The 18,869-nt window shown below is 42.0% G+C and overlaps 1 protein-coding gene across 1 annotated transcript; it reads right to left on the reverse strand.

Moving 5' to 3' along the window:
- Positions 1 to 4,761: 4,761 nt before the first annotated feature.
- bambia (BMP and activin membrane-bound inhibitor homolog a) lies at positions 4,762 to 9,285 on the reverse strand. Its single transcript, XM_082546930.1, has 3 exons — positions 8,714 to 9,285; positions 6,717 to 6,995; positions 4,762 to 5,882 (listed from the first exon to the last, which is right to left on the reverse strand). The coding sequence occupies exons 1-3, from the start codon at positions 8,787 to 8,789 to the stop codon at positions 5,467 to 5,469; spliced, it is 771 nt and encodes a 256-aa protein (XP_082403056.1). The 5' UTR covers positions 8,790 to 9,285; the 3' UTR covers positions 4,762 to 5,466.
- Positions 9,286 to 18,869: the final 9,584 nt, after the last annotated feature.

Consider the following 18,869-nt stretch of genomic DNA (forward strand, 5'->3'; position numbering starts at 1 on the left):
ATGAAGAACCTGTTATATGATGGTACGTAAGGGCTGAAGCACCTGCTTGTTTTCATGTCCTGAACATCAGCAGAATCAGATGCTTAGATCATTAATTAATCAAAAAAGCTGAAGCTTGATTTATCTTAAATGCAGGGTTTTGATTTAGACTTCATCGTGTACATAAAAACTCTATGGGAACGTTTTTTGGAAATCTTTAAATTACCTGTAGACTGCATAAAAAACTCCAGACTTGGACTGGGGATGTTGTTATCCTATATGACAGAGGCAGACCCTGAAGTCCCAGGGGGAAAGCATCAGCTAGGGTAGTTGAGAAGATTAATGAAGGCAAGGTGCCAGGTTTGGGCGAGATTCATCCTGAGATACTACCAGTGTCTTGGCTGACACACCTCTTTAATGTCACTTGGCCGTATAAGATAGCATCTGTGGAGTGGCACACTGTGGTGGTGGTGGTGGTTTCCATTTTTAAAAATGGGGACCAGAGGGTGTGCTCTGGGGTATTGCACTGTTCAGCCCCAGAATAGGGGGCTTTGGCCGATCCTTGAACCTTGGATTTGGGTGGAGCAATAAGGATTGTGTCTTGGCCGTTAAACAGTGGACCAGATCTTAACCCTTGCAAGACATCTGGAGGAATCGTGGGAATTTCACTATCCTGTCTGTAGGATCAGGGTTAAATTGTTCTCTGTAAAAGTAAATGTTCAGGACTTCCAGTGAGCAGAAGCAAATGCAGAAAACGGACAAAACTCAGACATGAGCTCACATGAGAAAACGCGAGAGCCTCATCGAGCGAGGTAGACCCTTGGACCTAGAAGTAATCACTGTGTCATCACTCGGCAAGCAGATGGTTTGCTGACTCATTGTTTTAAAGCTTCAGGTGCTGCTGCTTTTTCAAGAATGTTCATCTTGTGCGAGGGCCGCATGACAATTTGTACTCGTATGGCAATCCCAAAGTAGCCACTTTACTCTATATGGGACCATTACATAAATAGTGAACATATTGGCTAATACATGACATAAACCTAGTTAACGAGACCATAAACGTACTGTCGAAATCTTTAGCAAGGTCACACATTAATTAAAGGAACAGTAGGGTCATTGTTTTGCAACTACAGGATTCGTTCCCTTGCTAGGATTGAGAGAAGACAAGTTTAAGGCACCTCCACAGTTTTAACTATCAGCTATGGCCAGCAATTTGTTTGGCATGATTACCTTAAAACATCCTTTGATTACCACAGCTGCTGCTGAATACACATGACATCAGCTGAGCTACCAATTGCGTGTGTTCCACCTGTGGATCAGGTAGGCAGCAGAAAATACGGTGATCTGAGGATATGGAGTGAAGAAAACCAAGGAAAAAAAATAGAGGATCCTTCTAAAACAAGGGTTTAAAACAGGGCTTGTTACGAACCCCAGGAGGCGCGCAGCCATCGCCACGCACAGGTGTTAACAGGTTCCACGTGTGTTTACACTTCATATATTGTTCCACACATCGCTGCCGCCACAGTGGGCATACGGCTTTCCGGGACGCAGAGGCGGTGGTTCACACATTTCAGATTGTTAACCTTGCAGCAGGAAGGCTGCCCACCTGAGGATGGAGAACATTCAGGAGGCGGCATTTAAGATAAAAAGGGAAGGACGGTGAGATTTTCCGCTGGAAGCTGGCAACAATGTCATGGTGGTGGTTGTACTGGTGGCGGCGCTGGGGGCCGGCTTGAAGTCGTTTCCAAACAAATTGGGGCTCTTTTGATGCGGGCCAGTTGGCCACCTCATTAAATTTGCATGTGAATGCAGACAGCTTGACCGCCTAGCGCTGCACAAAAAGGCCGATGCTAATGACCATGCCTGTGTATGCCTCGTACTGTGGAAGCTGGAGCTGTGTGTGTGCATGTAATTAATTCCCAATGCTGCCAGATGCACAAAAGGGGAGTCCACTTGCTTATCCTCCTTTAAGGCTTACCTGAGGTGATTCCCTAACCTTCCTGTGGCTACCTGACACCCATTGGTGAGACAGCAAAGTGGGATCAAGCTAAAGAAAACAGCAGTCACATTAGGCAGGCCAGGCAAAGGACATTGTTATTATTACAAGGGTAATAGTCCTGGGGGAGGCCCTGAGCATGGGCTGAGCCTCGCTAATGCAAGCTGCCGTTAAGTGGTTAGCTGCTAATAGTGTTTTCCTGTCCTCCTAATGGAAAGAAACAAGGGTCAGTGCTCAACACACACTCACACACTTTTTAGCCAAGCGGACCTCCACTTTCAAAATACTTACAGGATGTCTTAATTGCATTGCCGTGGTAACACGAGAGCAATCACAAGGGTGTGAACTTTTCAACCCAAGCTTCTCCTGTCATCCTCCAGCATGACGCACGTGGCGCATAATACCCAGCCTGTTGCAAGTTCCCGTAGCGATCACTGCCACATTTGGACTTTTTAGAAATGTAAATATTCGGCGGGAGTTTAGAAAGTGCTGACCAGCAAGCGAGCCTGAGAGAAACCTGACCTCAGACTTCAAACAAGCTGTCAGAATCCAGCTTTTACCTTTTTTTCAGTTTGTATTCACGTTCTGCAAGAATTGAGCAGAAAAGCAATGCCTTTCTACAGCAGCCCGAATACTTTGTGACAGTGTCATCGCAGTCCCTTCAAAAGGGCTTTTATTCTGAAAGGGCAGGGGTGGAATCCAGTTTGGATTCAGGAGACAGACACTATCTCTACTTTTAAAATTAGGCTTAAAACTTTCCTTTTTGCTAAAGCATATAGTTAGGGCTGGACCAGGTGACCCCGAATCCTCCCTTAGTTATGCTGCAATAGACGTAGGCTGCTGGGGGATTCCCATGATGCATTGAGTTTTTCCTTTCCAGTCACCTTTCTCATTCACTATGTGTTAATAGACCTCTCTGCATTGAATCATATCTTCTTCCACAGCATGTCTTTATCCTGTCTTCCTTCTCTCACCCCAACCGGTCACAGCAGATGGCCCCGCCCCTCCCTGAGCCTGGTTCTGCCGGATGTTTCTTCCTGTTAAAAGGGAGTTTTTCCTTCCCACTGTCGCCAAAGTGCTTGCTCATAGGGAGTCATATGATTGTTGGGTTTTTCTCTGTATGTATTACTGTACGATCTACTGTACAATATAAAGCGCCTTGAGGCGACTGTTGTTGTGATTTGGTGCTATATAAATAAAATTGAAATTGAAATTAATTAAATATACTTATTCAAGTATTGTAAATTACTGGATTTCCATTTTACGCTATCCAGTGCTTCACAAAGACATTAAAAGCGATCTACAAAGACATTTGTGGCAGCCTGTGCTAACTCCTGGCACAGTCAGCAAATTTATATGAAACTGTGTGTGCATGCAAATGTCACATTTCAGTAACATTTAAAACATGTAAAATCTTAAATACACATGCTGCACTTGCATTGCCAGTGGTTGACCTCTTCCATTATGTTCTGCTACATCCTGTTTTCTGAGCATTAAAATCAACTTTTTAAAGTCTGATATTTTCCCCCTCTCATTTGTATGTAACACATCTAAATCACTTTCCTTCCACTAGTTGAGAGTCAGGTTACTTCAATTAGTAAAATGAAAAGAAAAATCACATTTCTCATGTAGTTGCTATATAATGCTTATAGCACACTGTCACAGCTGAAGTGGCTTTTTTTGTTGTATCGAGGTCCTTGGTAGAGACTGAAGCCTGGACGGGATCCCTAAAATTAAGTTACTCTCCTTGGCACTCTCCTCTGCTCCTACGGGAACTAATTAGGAAAGTTATTTTAACTTTAAACTTTTAATTTCACTGGCCATTGGGAGATAAAAAATATGTACAAGTCAAATCTGGCAACCACTTAAAAACCAGTCTGATCACTGCACCACAAATGTTTTCAAAAGCCGTTTCACCTCTAGAATTATACTTCTCCCAAAATCTTTGTTATTGTGGACATCTCCCATAGATCAGGCTTCTTTAAGTGCTGCCTCTTTCTTTCTCTCCTATAATGTTTCTGTTCCAAACTAAGAGCTTTGCTGAACGGCACGTTGTAATTTGGGTGAACCAACCTTTTAACAACAAGGAATAACTATTATTGTTTTGGGGGTTTTTTTAATAATAATCCTGCAAAGCCAAAGATGAGTTTCCATCCACTGCTTCTCTGTTGTTTCCTACTAAAGACATACGTTTTGACATTTTTGTTTCAGAACAGCTGGACTCTGTAGTTTCAATAAATATCACAAAGAAGAGAAAAGATTTTTGTTAGGGTTAGGCTAACCCATCTTCAGCAGTGAACTGATACACCTTTGGTGCTCTGGTGAGCATTTGCAGCAGCAGGACTAAACGTGTAAGAGTGAGTTTGTGCTTCAATATTGCAATCCCTCCTCACTGATACTCTGCTGAACACAGACGGGGGAACTTGGGTGACTCTTACTGGCATTTAGAGTGGAGTATAGAAAAGAAACAGCTTTACTACTTCCTGTGTGAAGTGTAGCCCATGAGGAGGGAGTTATATGAAGCTGAAAACCTGACCTCTGCTGAGGGTTCAGGAATAACTGAGATAGATAGCATCTCTATGATAAAACAAGACTTTACTGTTAGCTCCATTAGATACACACACGCACACACACACACACAGCATAAAGGCCACCCTAGCGCGTGCTTTTAACAAGATCTGATAGTCACTAAAAACTTCACAACAGCCCCAGCAGTGTGTCTGTAAGTTCACGGATGGTACATTTCAAAGCTGAATATGTAGCAAAAACAGAAGCGTGAATCGGCAAATAAATAAAAAGTCACTTTTAATGGAAGTTCTTCTTTCACACTCAATCAAGCTTATAGTCTGATCACAGAGAGAGATGTTGGACATTCACCCAGAATAAGACACACGCCGGTCAGTTTTATCAGACAAAAATATATATATTTAGAATCTTTACATTAAGCTTGAATCATGAAACATACACAGAGGAGTGCGCACACCTACAGCCAAACACTGATTTTTTTTTTTTTTTTTACTCCTCACACAAGTCATTTTATTTTGTACCCTGGTGTCAGTGTTGAGTTGTTGTCTTAAGCAATGATGGGTTTTTTTGTTGCTGTTGTTGTTGTTTTTTACAAATGTGCAAATAAGACAGATTTGGAATCCTTCAGCGCTCAGTGTAAAAATAAAACAGTCCAGGATCCTCGGGAGCGGTGACAGAGCTCTCACTCTACCTCAGCCCTGCCCTCTCAAGTTTAAATACAGCTCCTCGTTGCTTCGCCTTTCATTTTCAAGTAAAGTGCTCCTCTAGCAAAAACCACAAGGCATGAGATCAGTCTCGTATTTTTTCGCTGATGTTTAAAAAACAAACAAATTGAAAAACAACCCAAAGGACAAAAAAATGTGGGAATGTCTTTTTAAAGTACAAAAGAGCCAAAGCCAACAATTGAGAGGCAGTCCTGGCTGTTTCTTGGAGGTGTCAGTCATTCAGTTCCCAGCAGGAACTGGTCATACAAACTCCAGCTTGCCGTGGCCACTGTACATCCCCCAGTGCACCAGAGACAGGATCTTGTCGTTGCCTAGGTCAGCCTGCCTCATCTTGTCGCAGGTCAGACAGCAGTTCTCGTGGCCCGTCACAGGTACCATGCACTCCAGGTCCAGCTTGGCCACGTGTCCCTTCTTGGTGTGGTGGCCGTGGAAGCTGTAATGGAGCCGCGACAGCATCTGCTGCCGCTGGTCCTGCAGCCGCTTGTTCTCGCTGCGCAGCATCCGTAACGCCAGCATGATGAGCAGGACCAGGATGAGGCCGCCAGCGATCGGCACAGCGATCACAGCCGCACGGAACCACACTTCTTTGGCTGAGGTCAGCTCCTGAACCCGGGTCACCAGGTTCCTGTTGTTGCTGTCTGGCTGGTAGCGGCCATCTGCACACACGCATGGAAAAAAATAAAATAAAATAATCTGGTTAAATGCATGCTCATATGGTTTCCACTGCTCCATAGAGCCTGGTCTTAAAGCAAGTGATTATGTTTGAACTGCTGTTTGGAGCTTAATGAGAAGGAGCTGCTCTACTCGCCAGTCATGCCAGCAAAGTAACCGCAAAGAGGGAAAATAAGACAGACAGACAGACGCGAACGCACAAGTCAGAAAGGCCAGCAGGGGCAAAAACAAATGAGTCACCTTGTCCCGAACTGAGAGCCAGAAATTAATTTGAGCTAATAAACTATAGTCTGCTGTGCTCGGGTTCACGCAGGAGAGCTGCCGTCCTTCCTCTCTGACTTTTCGTGCACCTTTTCATGACTCTATAAGCTGATGTTTCTGCCCAACATGCATATTCATTCTATGAGGCACATTCCAGCTCAGTGGGAAAATTACATGGTGCACACATAATAAAAAAAGAAAAAAAAGAAAAAGATTATATCTGATCTCTTTCCAAGTGCTTAAAGGTAAACGGGCTGCTCCCTGCCTTCCCAGGCTGGAACCCATTAAAAGTCAAACCAAAGTTCTATTAAGCTTGGGGTGGGGGGGCAGAAGGGGGCAAGGGTGGTCTGAATATCCTTAAACATCAAGTGTTTAAAGAACATTAAAGCTCAATGTATTGCTCCTGGAACTAGATGGAGGAAAACATGGGAGTATTTGCTGAAGAGGACTCGTAAAATCCCTCCACAGAGTGCCATCGTTTCTAAAAACGTAGCTACAGTCTAAAAACAAACATCCCGACAGCCAGTAGCTCAGCTCCGCTACCCTGTTTTACTTACCTGTCGAGTCTCTGGTGTGCGCCAGGTCATGTAGGCCCCTGTAGTTGCACATGTCATCATGGCAGCACTCCAGTGTTGCCGCCCTGCTGAGAGCATCCAAGGCCCTTTGGCTGCTGCAGACATCCGCAGCATTGGCAATGGGGTCTAAACACCCATGGGTGAGTGGAGAGTTGGCGTTGAGCGGGTCCAGCACCTTGGTGAAGCAGGCGTTCAGCTCTGATTTGCACATGTATCCGGTGGCCACACAGTGCGGCGCATCACAGTAGCACCTAATTTCTCCTAAAAGTGGGGAAAAAAGGCAGCGTTAGGGGAACCTGTGCTGACATTAATCCGCTCAAGGTTTCAGAGTCACCATGGCTATTTTGTCTTTAACGTCCAACCATGTGAATATAAAACTCGTATAGTTTGCAGCTGATTTTCTCCGTGTTTTTATCAAACTCATGCTGGCTTCTATTTTACACCAACTGTAGTTCAACTTTTCCCATAGTGGTATACCCTGCTTTTATTTTGAAGTACTGCTCTAAAAGTATCTGTTAAGCCCTGCATTAAACAACCTGGTAACTTTTGAAGAGATCACAGGATTTTTTTTTAACCTGTTCACCTGTCACACCTTCATTTAAGAGCATCCCGTTTAAATGGTTCTTTTTCTCTGTATTCTAAAACAGGAAGCACGTAGCTTGTAATTAGTGGGTTGTCTCAAACGTCAATTTCTTTCAACCTAAATGAAAATTAGTAAAGAGAGGAAGAGATTTTTTTTTTACCTGCAAACTTTCTCCCCCATCCAAAGTTTGCATGCAAAATTGCCTGGGGGTATTGGTATGGGTGTGGTGGTTGGGTGTGGGAGCTCTGAGGTCCCATCTAAGGAGCCTCCAGCAACCTTATTATTAAGGCAACCTGCTCTTACACGGGCCCACTCATTACTTCATCCAGGGCTCCTTTCTCAAAACAGAAATCTGGGCCAAGGATCTGCCCGAACAAAACAGAACCACTGAAACACATATTTATCAACTTAGTTTGCCTTTGATGCCCTCTGTTACTGTTATTATTATAAGTATAAGGACCACTGCAGGACGACCAATGTAAATGTCATTTCACATACTCCGTGACTGCTTTATTTTGAGGAAAATTATCAGAGCTCCACATATAAAGACTTCCCTTAAGCTTTTATGTGCTGGACTCAGGAACAAAACCTGGAATGAGAGAGCTAAAAAGCCCGAAAGTCTGTGACTGCACCAACTTAGCAGCGCAGGAACACATTCATCAGATCAGTGTTTTCCCTGTGAATGATTGGAGCGGTGGGGCCCAGGCAGGTCATTTGGAGAATATTTCATTAGAAAGGAGAGGCCCCTTTGTGGACTGAGGGGGTGGTGGCGGGGGGAGTACTGAAGCTTTTCTAGCCCTGCTAAGTCTCGTATGAATGGCAGCTACAACATTAGTGGAGTTATTAAGTGTAGCCTAGCAGCTAAGAACTGTATTACACACTTGAGGATTAATCACAGTGTATTACTATTATATTAATAACAGTGCATAGAGGTTAGGTCTTATTAAAAATTTGGTTTTAACTGAAAAAAGGTATGTCATGCCTTCAGAAAAAAAAGAATAATAATGAGGGCAGAGGTAGTTATTGTTGTTTCCGCTGCTGTTATTAAGTTTTCTCTTCTTTTTTTTAAAGGGGAGGTATGACTGAATAAAATTAACTGAAATCTGAAGACGACTGGAAGAATAATATGTTTATTACGAAAAAAAACCCCAGTAATAAACAAACGCGTTTATGATTCCCCTCATTGGTAAAGTACGACTTTATGACCAAATGTTAAATCATTTTCTTGCTAATTATGACGGGTTTTCCCCGCAAACACTGGCGCGAGCGTAAGCTGCCCCGCAGAAGCCTGGAGCCGTCGACTGAGGGTTAAGTTCAGCCTCGTTTTTATCGCTTCAAAACACTGTTTATCCTCTTTTGAAGAAGCCAACAAACACGCATCAAAGTCCACACGTACCTTTGGTCAGAAGAACGGCCATGGCACAGAGTTCCAATTGTAGCCAAATGGAAATGAAACTGGACTGGCGATCCATTTACACCAAATTACTGCACAAGAAGAGTCCTCATATATCCAGTAGCAGCAGCAGAAGAGTCCGCTGGGCAGAAAGCAGCGCGAGAAAAAAAAAAGATTTACATGAAGCTATGGCGAAAAATGAAGCCTTCGTGGGGTCGGAACGCGGTAGCTCACGATCCTGACTGGAACACCAAAGAAAAGGGGGAAAAAAACACCCCAAAATGTCTCCTCTCCCGCATGGAGCCACCGAGACCCTCGCGAATTTGTTACCGGAGCGCACAAAATACAGCAGCCTCTTCTTCAAGCCCAGAAACAAAAGAAAAGATATATACTCCGTTGAACAGAGTGAAACCGAGTCATAAAGTTGTCAGTGCTGGTCTTCATCTGTCTCGCTCTGCAGCCGGTCACGTCGAAGCATCACTTTTGTATTCCACGACTGAGAAACAAACACTAAACACGGACAACTCCGCTGTGCCAAAGACTACAAGGGACAGGCACGATCGAGCAGAAATAGCTGTGGTCAGTCAGAGCTCCGCCTCCTCTAATCTGATTGGCCAGCCTACCGAGAAAGAAGTTAGTGATAGGACGTACAACAAAGCATCCGGTGGCTCTTTTCAAAATAAGGCAAAAAATATAAAGTATTTTAAAAAAGGAAAGTACTATTAAAAAAAGAAGAGAATGAGAAAAATTAAGATATTAAGATAAATTATATGAATAAATTATATGTATAAATTACATGAAATGGACACTAAACATAAAGCATGTTTTATTATCGATCTATGTAAAACAAATGGGATCTCCTATTATTAGTGCATTACTAAATAAATAAGCAGATGCAGTTACACTGGTAATGGAAGGATAATGTTAACAGAAAATTTTAATGTTACGCATCGTGCCATTAATATGTTAAAACTTAAACACTATACTTAAAAAAACCCATAGCATTCTTTTAGATTTTTTTTAGGTTTTGCACAGTCATCTTGAGGAATTATTATTATATGATTTATTTTCTCCTAATGTTCCAATCAGGTAGCCCCTGAAGATTTATTCTCTAGACATAATCAACTTGTTTCCGGTCTCACACTGCTTATTCTTCTGTAGCTTGATCACTCTGAAGCTTTCATTCATCGTTCTTTATTTCCATAATAAAGTATCCCATTTATCAGTAGTGGATGCCATTGGTCCGGGCAGCAGTCACTCCAGCAGGTTAACAGCTGTCCCGCACACAGTCATACTGTCGCCTGATGATAATGCAGGTCTTGGACTATTATCTGTGTTTTCAGTGTTATGGGTGCAGCCGATATGTGATGTAATCCTCCCCACTTTTTTCCAAATTTGGATGATATAAATTACCCAAAACTTACCCAAGAGTACTGACAGATTCTTCATTGAGCACAAGTAAGTGCATTGTAAAACAGCCGTGTGTGCAGTGTGGACAGTCGCAGATACCTGCAGGGTGATCCCGATGGCAGCCAGGTTGACGCCGCGATGAGCCTCTCCCCTTCAGGCCATCACACTGCTGCTGCTGCAGGAAAGAGCGGACAGTCAGAGAAATTAGCAATCCAAAAAAGCACATGGCGCCACCGAGACGGCTTGCGCACACACACACACCCTGGACGCACGCACACAGTACACATTTACCCATTAACAACCGACAATGCAAAACATAGGTGTGCACGCAAGCTTCATCCGCAGATGGTGTCTGTATTAAATTAAAAAAAGAAGAAGAAGAAAAAGAAGAAACAAACAAACAGATGATGCGTGTTAATAATCTCACGCATTTGTTAAGCATGCTTTCATTCATGTAATGACTCATTAAGCGCAGAAATAAAACATCCGCAGGCGGTTTGCGGCCAACAGACAACAGGAGGATACTGCCTCAGGCAACACAGGAGATCACACACACACACACACACACACACACACACACACACACACACACACACTGCTATTAAAGTAATTATCTGCAATTCCACAGAGGCGCCAGTCCACGGCTGGCGTTACATCATTTATCTGTAACTTTGGAGTGCGTGAAATGGGTGCAACGGGACAAAGGTAGTAGTTCAGAATTCTGGAAGCTTTATTCATCTGAAGTCCTCGTAAAGTTTGTGATGCTGGGCAGAAATGCTAAGGCACCTCTTCTCCCCATGAAGTGCTGTTTCTCTGACCTTAACTCCTGCTAACAAGAAACATGAGAAATTTTCGTTTTCAGTCAAATATGAAGGGAAATTCACCTTTAATATCCCAGCTGCATTATTTCCCCCTTCTTAAAGTCTGTCTGTACTTGTGCTTGATGGACAACTATCATCCCCTGGTGGTCGAAGCTGTTAAGGACAATTTTACGTTACAAAGTGACAGTGCCCTAAACAACGTAGGCAGTTTAGTGGTTCACACATTTGCTTCAAAAGCCGAAGGTCGAATTTCGAGATATTAAAGGTCCTTTTTGTAATTACCTTCAGACAATTTAAATAAAACTTCTACCATCAGCTGTAGTAATTTACCACTGAGGGCTGAAATGTTTTTGGATGTTTGTTGCTATTCTTTTAACTTTTACTACTTCTTTTTGGATTTCTAACAACAACAACAACAACAACAACAACAACAACAATAATAATAATAAGAAGAAGAAGAAGAAGAAGAAGAACAATAATAATAATAATAATAATAATAATAATAATAATAATAATAATAATAATAATAATAATAATCTGCTCTTAATGGCTTGGCTGGTAAAATAAAAAAATATACTGACTCACTTGCACATGTTCTTCACATTCTGTTTATGGCTTTTGTTAATTTTGAAAGGTTTTAAAAATGTAAAAAAAAAATTAGTTTCCAGTAAGTACCTTTAAGGGTTAGTCTTAATTAAACCTATTCAACAAGCTCTGAATTCTACATTTCCATAGAAGACAGATGGAGTTGTGTCTGTTTGCATATAGCAAGTTGGATTATACCAATGCAGAGACTACAACGACATCTGATGGGGAGGGGAAGGGGGGGGAGAAAAGGGAGAAACAAGGAATCACTGGTCATCATTACCATGTAAAGAACAAATGCTGATTGGTTTGGAAGTTTAAGAGGAAAGGGAGTGAAGCACTTACAAGTAGAAAGAGTGTGAAACGGAGAGTTTTAATTGTCTATGTATAACATGTGAGAGTCTATTTAGTAGCATAAGCTGCCTCATACATAACCAGGGAGGTGTACAGCAGGGTTTCAGAAGGGTTTGGAGTAGCTATGGTATTTAACACAAAAGCATAAATCTTGTTTCAATTTCCCTCTAGTACAGGAAAACATTCACATTTAGTGGCTAAGTCAAATAGCACAAACACACAGAAAGAGCAGGCCACATCACCAGATGTTCCACATATTTTTGACACAGCCCCATGCTGACAGTACACAGCTACAACATGTAAACATGATGTCTGCAAAGCTCTGCATAGCACCCATCCTGTTCTGTTTATAAGGGTCTCAGGGGGTCTGGAGCCTGTCCCAGCTACCATAGAGTGAGAGGCAGGGTAAACCTTGGACAGGTGTCAGTTTGATGCAGGGATAACACAGAGAGACTATTTGCACTCACATTCATACCTAATGGCAATTACCAATGAACCTAACCCCACTAATTGCATGTCTTTGGACTGTGGGAGGAAGATGGAGTACCCAGAAAAAAAACCATGCACACACAGCTATAGTTACGTCCATAAATATTTAGACAGAATCATTTTTGTTTTTTCTAATTTTGGTTCTGTAAATTACCACAATGAATTTTAAATGAAACAACTCAGATTTTCAGGACTAAACAAAAAGACTGCATGAAATTGAGAGGTACTAAATCATTTTTAACACCCCCCCCCCCCCCCCCCCCCCCTTCATTTTAGGGGCTCAAAAGTAATTGGACAAATGAAATAAATGAAATTATGTAATGTCAACTTATAATACTTTGGTTGAAAACCCCTTGCCGGCACTGACAGACTGAAGTGTTGAACTCATGGACATCACCAGATGCTGGGTTTCCAACTTTTAAATGCTCTGCTAAGCCTTTACTCCAGTGGCTTTAAGTTGCTGTTTGTTTGTGGGCCTTTCTATCTGAAGTTTAGTCTTCAACAAGTAAAATACACGCTCATCTGGGTTAAGATCAGGTGACTGATGTGATCATTCAAGACTAATCCACTTCTTTGCTTTAATAAACTCCTCGGTTGCTTTGGCTGTATGTTTTGGGTCATTGTCCATCCATATAATTAAACACCACCCAATCAGTTTGACTGCATTTAGCTGGATTTGAGCAGTATGTCTCTGAAAACCTCACAATTCAATCAGCTGCTTCTGTCCTGTGTCACATCATCAGTAAACACTAGTGTCCCAGTGCCACTGGTAGCCATGCACAACCAAGCCATCACACTGCCTCCGTCGTGTTTTACAGATGATGTGCTACTCTTTGGATCGTGAGCTGTTCCATGGCTTCTCCATACTTTTTCCATCTGTCCAAAGAATGTGGTGGCTTTTTGAGATGTATTTTAGCAAAGTCCAATCTAGTCTTTCTATTCTTGAGGCATATGAGTTGCTTGCACCTTGCAGTGAACTGTCTGTATTTACTTTCATGCAGTCTTCTCTTTATGGTAGACTTGGATAATGATACCTTCTGGAGAGTGTAGTTCACTTGGTCGGCCATTGTGAAGGGGTGTCTCTTCACCTTGGAAATGATTCTGTGATCATCCACCACTGTTGTCTTCTGTGGTCATCCAGGTCTTTTTGTGTTGGTGAGCACACCAGTGCTGTCTTTCTTTCTCAGGATGTACCAAACTGTAGGTTTTGCCACTCCTAATATTGCAGCAATTTCTCGGAGCTGTCTTTGAAGCTCAAGGATGGCTTGTTTCACCTGCATGGAGAGCAGGTTTGACCGCATGTTGTCTGTTTACAGCAAATTCTTCCAAGTGCAAGCATCATACCTCAAATCAACTCCAGGCCTTTTATTTACTTAATTGATATTGACACAACCAAGGAATTACCCACACATGTCCATGAAATAGCTTACGAGTCACTTGTCCAATTACCTTTGGTCCCTTTAAAAAAGAAGCTGCACATGTTAAGGAGCGGAAACTCCTAAACTCTTCATCCAATTTGAATTTGGATAGCATCAAGTGAAAGCTGAGAGTCTACACATTATATCCATGTCCATTATGTAACTATAATTGGTATACGTTTCAGTAGGTCTTGATAAACTTTTAAAATTGTATATAATTTATATAGTGTGGAAAAAATAGTGTGGCAGCTTTGGTTGTTCATAGCTGTTCATATACAGTCTATGATCCAGACCTAGGCCAAGATAATCCTAATGAGATCACTATAGCAACAGCTAGGCATTTCATAATTGGTTATATGCTTTATACATGGATGTGGGGGTGTCAGAAGTGAGCTGTGAGAGGTGTTGTTGTGAGCTTGTCCCCAGCCCCCCACACAGTAGCAGTAAGAAAACAAAACTGTGTGTCTTCTCCTGCAGAGGTGCGCGTCAAAGGGATTTAGGGGAGGGGAGAGGGGCATTTCATGTAAGTGCTCTTTTAAGGGTGTGATCGTGCCCCACAGGTAGCGTCTGCTTTCACACATTAGGAGAGACTTGTAGGTGTGACCTGCTGCAGAAAGGACAGGCTTTGCTTAATAAAAGCCACATTGCTGCTGAGGCAGAGGGAGCAGAGGGCTAACTGGGGTCTAATTTCACTCTTAAAAAGTACATTTTAAGCCGAGCTCCCTAAGGAGGCCCAAGTGATTTCACTCAAATATCACTGATTTCATGAACAGCTCAGTGAACACTTCCGTCTGGATAGACAGCCTTCCTCTAACACCTCCTCTGGTGCTTCCTCTTCTCACTTTGAAGTGAGCCATATCGATGTCTGTGAAGAGTCACAGACAGGCAGACTGTCTCTTTCTTTCGTGATCTAGTTTACTCTCCTCAACATAATATTGTCTGCTCCTGAGAGCCTTCTGTGGAAAGAGAGGAAAGAGAGGCACGGGGAGACTGCTCACAGAAGCTTTGTTATTCTGGGTTGGGTCCAAGGGGCTACACTCCCCAGCACTCTGGGTGGGCTTGTTTTATCCACAGGGGCGGATCTAGAGAAATTTTCTTAGGATAGCATGGAAATCAAACAGAGTGGCAAAATCAAAGCCATTTTTTCACACACATGCAGGTGTTACATTCTGTAATATGAATTATATATGGTAAAAAAAAACAAAAAAGCATCAAATACAGTGGGAATACACATTTCATATAAATATAGCCTGTAACTTTATTTTCTTTAACCTACATAATTAAACATTTCAGTTACATAAAACATGTGGATTTTGATTTGATGTACTGTATAGCCTATATAATAAATAAGTATGTAGTCCAATAAGTGTAAAATCTAGAGAGCTACACAAACCCAAGTCTGACTTCAGTCTCAGACTCTGAACTGTCTGAACTGCACTGTTACCCTTTTTCCACCAAAAATTTAAACTTAGCTTTCCATGATTTATTGGGTTAACCCTCTGGGTCCAGGATACATTGGTCATTTTTGACTACTTTTTATTTTACCTTTGTTTGGTATCATACTCTTCAGCACTATCACACATGTCTGAATTTACAGTTATTTTTTCTGAAAACCACACAAAACAGAGTAGGAAAAAGTTATAGTTTTTATTGTAAAAACCACAAACATGTTTAGTGAATGATTTTCTTAACTTGAAATGCAAATATACATTGTAAATTTTAAAAACGCATGCACTAATTTAGTAAACAATAAAGTTATATACAAATATTACCTAAAATAAATTCAGCTACTGCATCTGGCTACTGCAAAACTAAAATTAGAGAACAATAAGATGACACACAAATCGGCCTGGCTAAGTCTCCATGTGATACTATGTAATATATTTAGTTTAAGAATTTATAGGCAATGTTTATTGTAGCTGGGCTCAAAGTGTTAATGCTAGCTTATTTTAATAAACAGCACTGTGATATGCAAAACTGGGGTTGCAAGAGATCATTTTAGGGTGGCACAAGCCACCCCTGTAGATCTGCCCCTGTTTATCCAGACTGTTTGAGACAGCAAGCTGATGACATTCACCTTTGATTTTTACCTGTTTAATCGCATCTTCCACTTTCCTCATGCTGCTCTTACTTTTAGCGTACAGCAATGTAGAGTAGAGAGGGGGGTAAGGTTTGTGTGCATTTCCCCCCTTTTAAATGATGTGTAGCAGTAAACAGTAGATCTTTAATACAGATGTGCAGAGCTGACTGGGTTTGATTTATTAAAACAGTCATGAGAGGCCAGAAACGCTACAGGATAAAATGAAGACAAAAAACAAATCGATAAAATAAAAAGTATATAGAGGTTGTTTTTTTTTTAAAGTAATCCAAGTCACATGTATATATCCTTTAGATAAAAAAGGCAGATCAAAAAATTACAGAACAGTACAAGACTGGCAAATAATTACTTTAGATTTTATGAAAACAAATAAGGAATAAAATGCAGGAAATTTAAAGGGTGGAAAATAGCTTTCTTTGATGCTGAAATAGAGTTGTCTCCCTGTCAATAAAACAAGAATATTATTAGATGCATAAAAATATGTATTGGTTATGACAAAATAAGAGCTCTGAGCCGTCACACTGTTTTTAATAACGAGATGAGAAAGCAGATGCTGCCCTCTGCAGGCAGCTTAGAGCTTCAGCAGTAAGTTCAAACTAAGCAAGGCACAAAGTCTGGAGCCATTCTTCATTTCTTTGTTTTCATAGAAAAATAGGAAATAGGTGCATTAAACATTGTAAAACATATATTGGAACAAATAGCACAAAAAAACCCAAAAGAAAGCAAAAAAAACAACTTGTTTTCAGTTCTGAACCTGAATGAATTCAAAGCCAGTATTTGGCTGTTGACCTGTTTATTCTTCAGAACACCCTGAAGCCCTTTGGGCAGGCTGGCATGTTTTTGTGTGGTCCTCATGAAGAGTTCTCCAGCCTTCTCAAAGGACATGCAAAGCTCTTCTTTGCCTTTTGTTCTTTTCTCTGCCAAGATGATCCAGCACCGCTTCAACAGTGTTGATATCCAGGGAAGCCAGTCCATGACTGATAGTGTTCTATTGTGCGTTTGTGTCCAGGTATGGTTTAACTGTATTGGCAGTGTTAGGGATCATTGTCATGCTGAAAAATGAAGCTGTTGCCAATCAGATGTTTTCCACATGGTATTAAATGGTGGATCAAAATCAGATTTTTCTGCGTTCATCAGGATCCCCAACGCCACTGGCTGTAATTTAGCCAGAGGCCATGGAAGAGCCTCCACCCTTGTTTTACTGATTGTTGTTTCCTGACCCCCTCCATACATATTCATGACAATTTTAGTCACAAACGTCAGTTACTCCCAAAGAACTGATGTGCAAGATGGCATACCTTGGCCTTTCCTTCCTTAAAACTGCTTCTTGGCAGCCACTCTTCCACTGAGACCATTACTGATGAGGCTTCAGTGAACAGTAGATGAAAGAATTGAAGTTCCTGTGTCAGGTTCTTGCCGGATATTTTCCTCTTTCTTAAGGTCATGACTTTCAGGTACTGTTCATCTTTTGTAGTTAGTGTTTTCAGGCCGGCCACTTCTTCTCATCTTGCATTTGTCCAGTTTCCTCACATTTTAACAACACACTACACACCATGGTGAAACATGCTAAGTGTTCAGCTAATAGCTCTTTGGGAATTGCTTTGTTGGTGTAAAAATATTGTTTTATGACTGTTAGACTTTGGTTATTGTTGGTATTTATTGCTCGAATGATTCTGAAGGGAGTGTTAAAGGGACTTTTAAAAAATCCTCTAAAAACCACCAAGAACAGAACTGAAAATGAATGGAAAATTCAGACAATGTATAAAGGAAAATGATGAAAGATCCTCAGAAAGCCTGCTATTGCTAAGCACTTTAAAAGATTACAGGAAAAACTTCTGTGATGTTCCGTGTCCCAGTAACTAGTTTTGGTAGTTGGAGATTGAACCACCAGGGTCTCGTACCTTGGCAGCCTCCCAGCAGGTTATGGATGGAGAGGCCATGTAGAAAGACTTTGGGACTGCCTCGACGAAATTCTGGCAAACCCTCAGGTGACTCCGGTGGGAAAACCTGTCCTCTACCTGGACTGTGCGGGTGGAGCGCTGCGGACTTCAGCTGAGGATATTGTCAGGCGGTGAAAGGAATACCTCGAGGACCTCCTTAATCACACTGGCAGATCTACCATAGAGGAAGCAGAGTCTGGGCACGAGGAGAACATCATCATCTATAGGGGAATCACACTCCTAAGCCACTTCTGGAATATCTATGCCAGGGTGCTAGAGTCGTCTGCTAGTCAAACCTGTGATACAGAAGGAATAATGGGGGTTTTGTCCCAGCCACAGAACACCAGACCAGCTCTTTACCCTCTGGAGGATACTTGAGAGTATGGCCAACAAGTCTACACACGTTTTGTGGTCTCTTGGAGTGTCCTGTGCTTGCTTCCTCGGGAGTAAGGGGTGTTATTCTAATAAAACTATTGCAAGAGCTTGGTCCGCATAGCCAACAATAAGATTTGGTGCAAGGCTTCCACTTGGATGGCCTAAGAGTCTCCTCTGCTTTTGATGTGGTTCTGTTGACTTCATCAGGTGGTCACCTCCAGCTCGCACTGTTCCCAGCCGAGTGGGAAGCGGCAGGAATGAGACTCAGCACCTCCAAGTCTGAGGCCATGGTCCTCATGGTATCCAATGGTCCAGTTGAGGTATGTCCTTACCCTCACCCTGTGGTCGTGAGCTTTGGGCAATGACTGCAAGAACGACACCATGGATACATACGGCGGAAATGATCTTTCTCCATGGATAGCCTCTCACGTCTCATAGGGTGAGACGTTGGACCATCCAGGAGGGGCACAGAGGAGAGCTGCTCCTCCACATCAAAAGTAGCCAGCTGAGGTGGTCGGGCATTATCCTCCACAGCAAGTCCAATATTTACTGAAGAGTTAAAATCCTGCTCTTGGACTGGTCTCACATTTTCAAGGTTTTTTTGGGTTTTTTAAAAAAATTATCAATATTGTCGTATCCCAAACAATTACCAACCTTCAACATTTTACA

Source organism: Aulonocara stuartgranti, assembly GCF_965226115.1.
Source record: "Aulonocara stuartgranti genome assembly, chromosome: 9".
In the NCBI taxonomy this organism is placed as follows: domain Eukaryota; kingdom Metazoa; phylum Chordata; class Actinopteri; order Cichliformes; family Cichlidae; genus Aulonocara; species Aulonocara stuartgranti.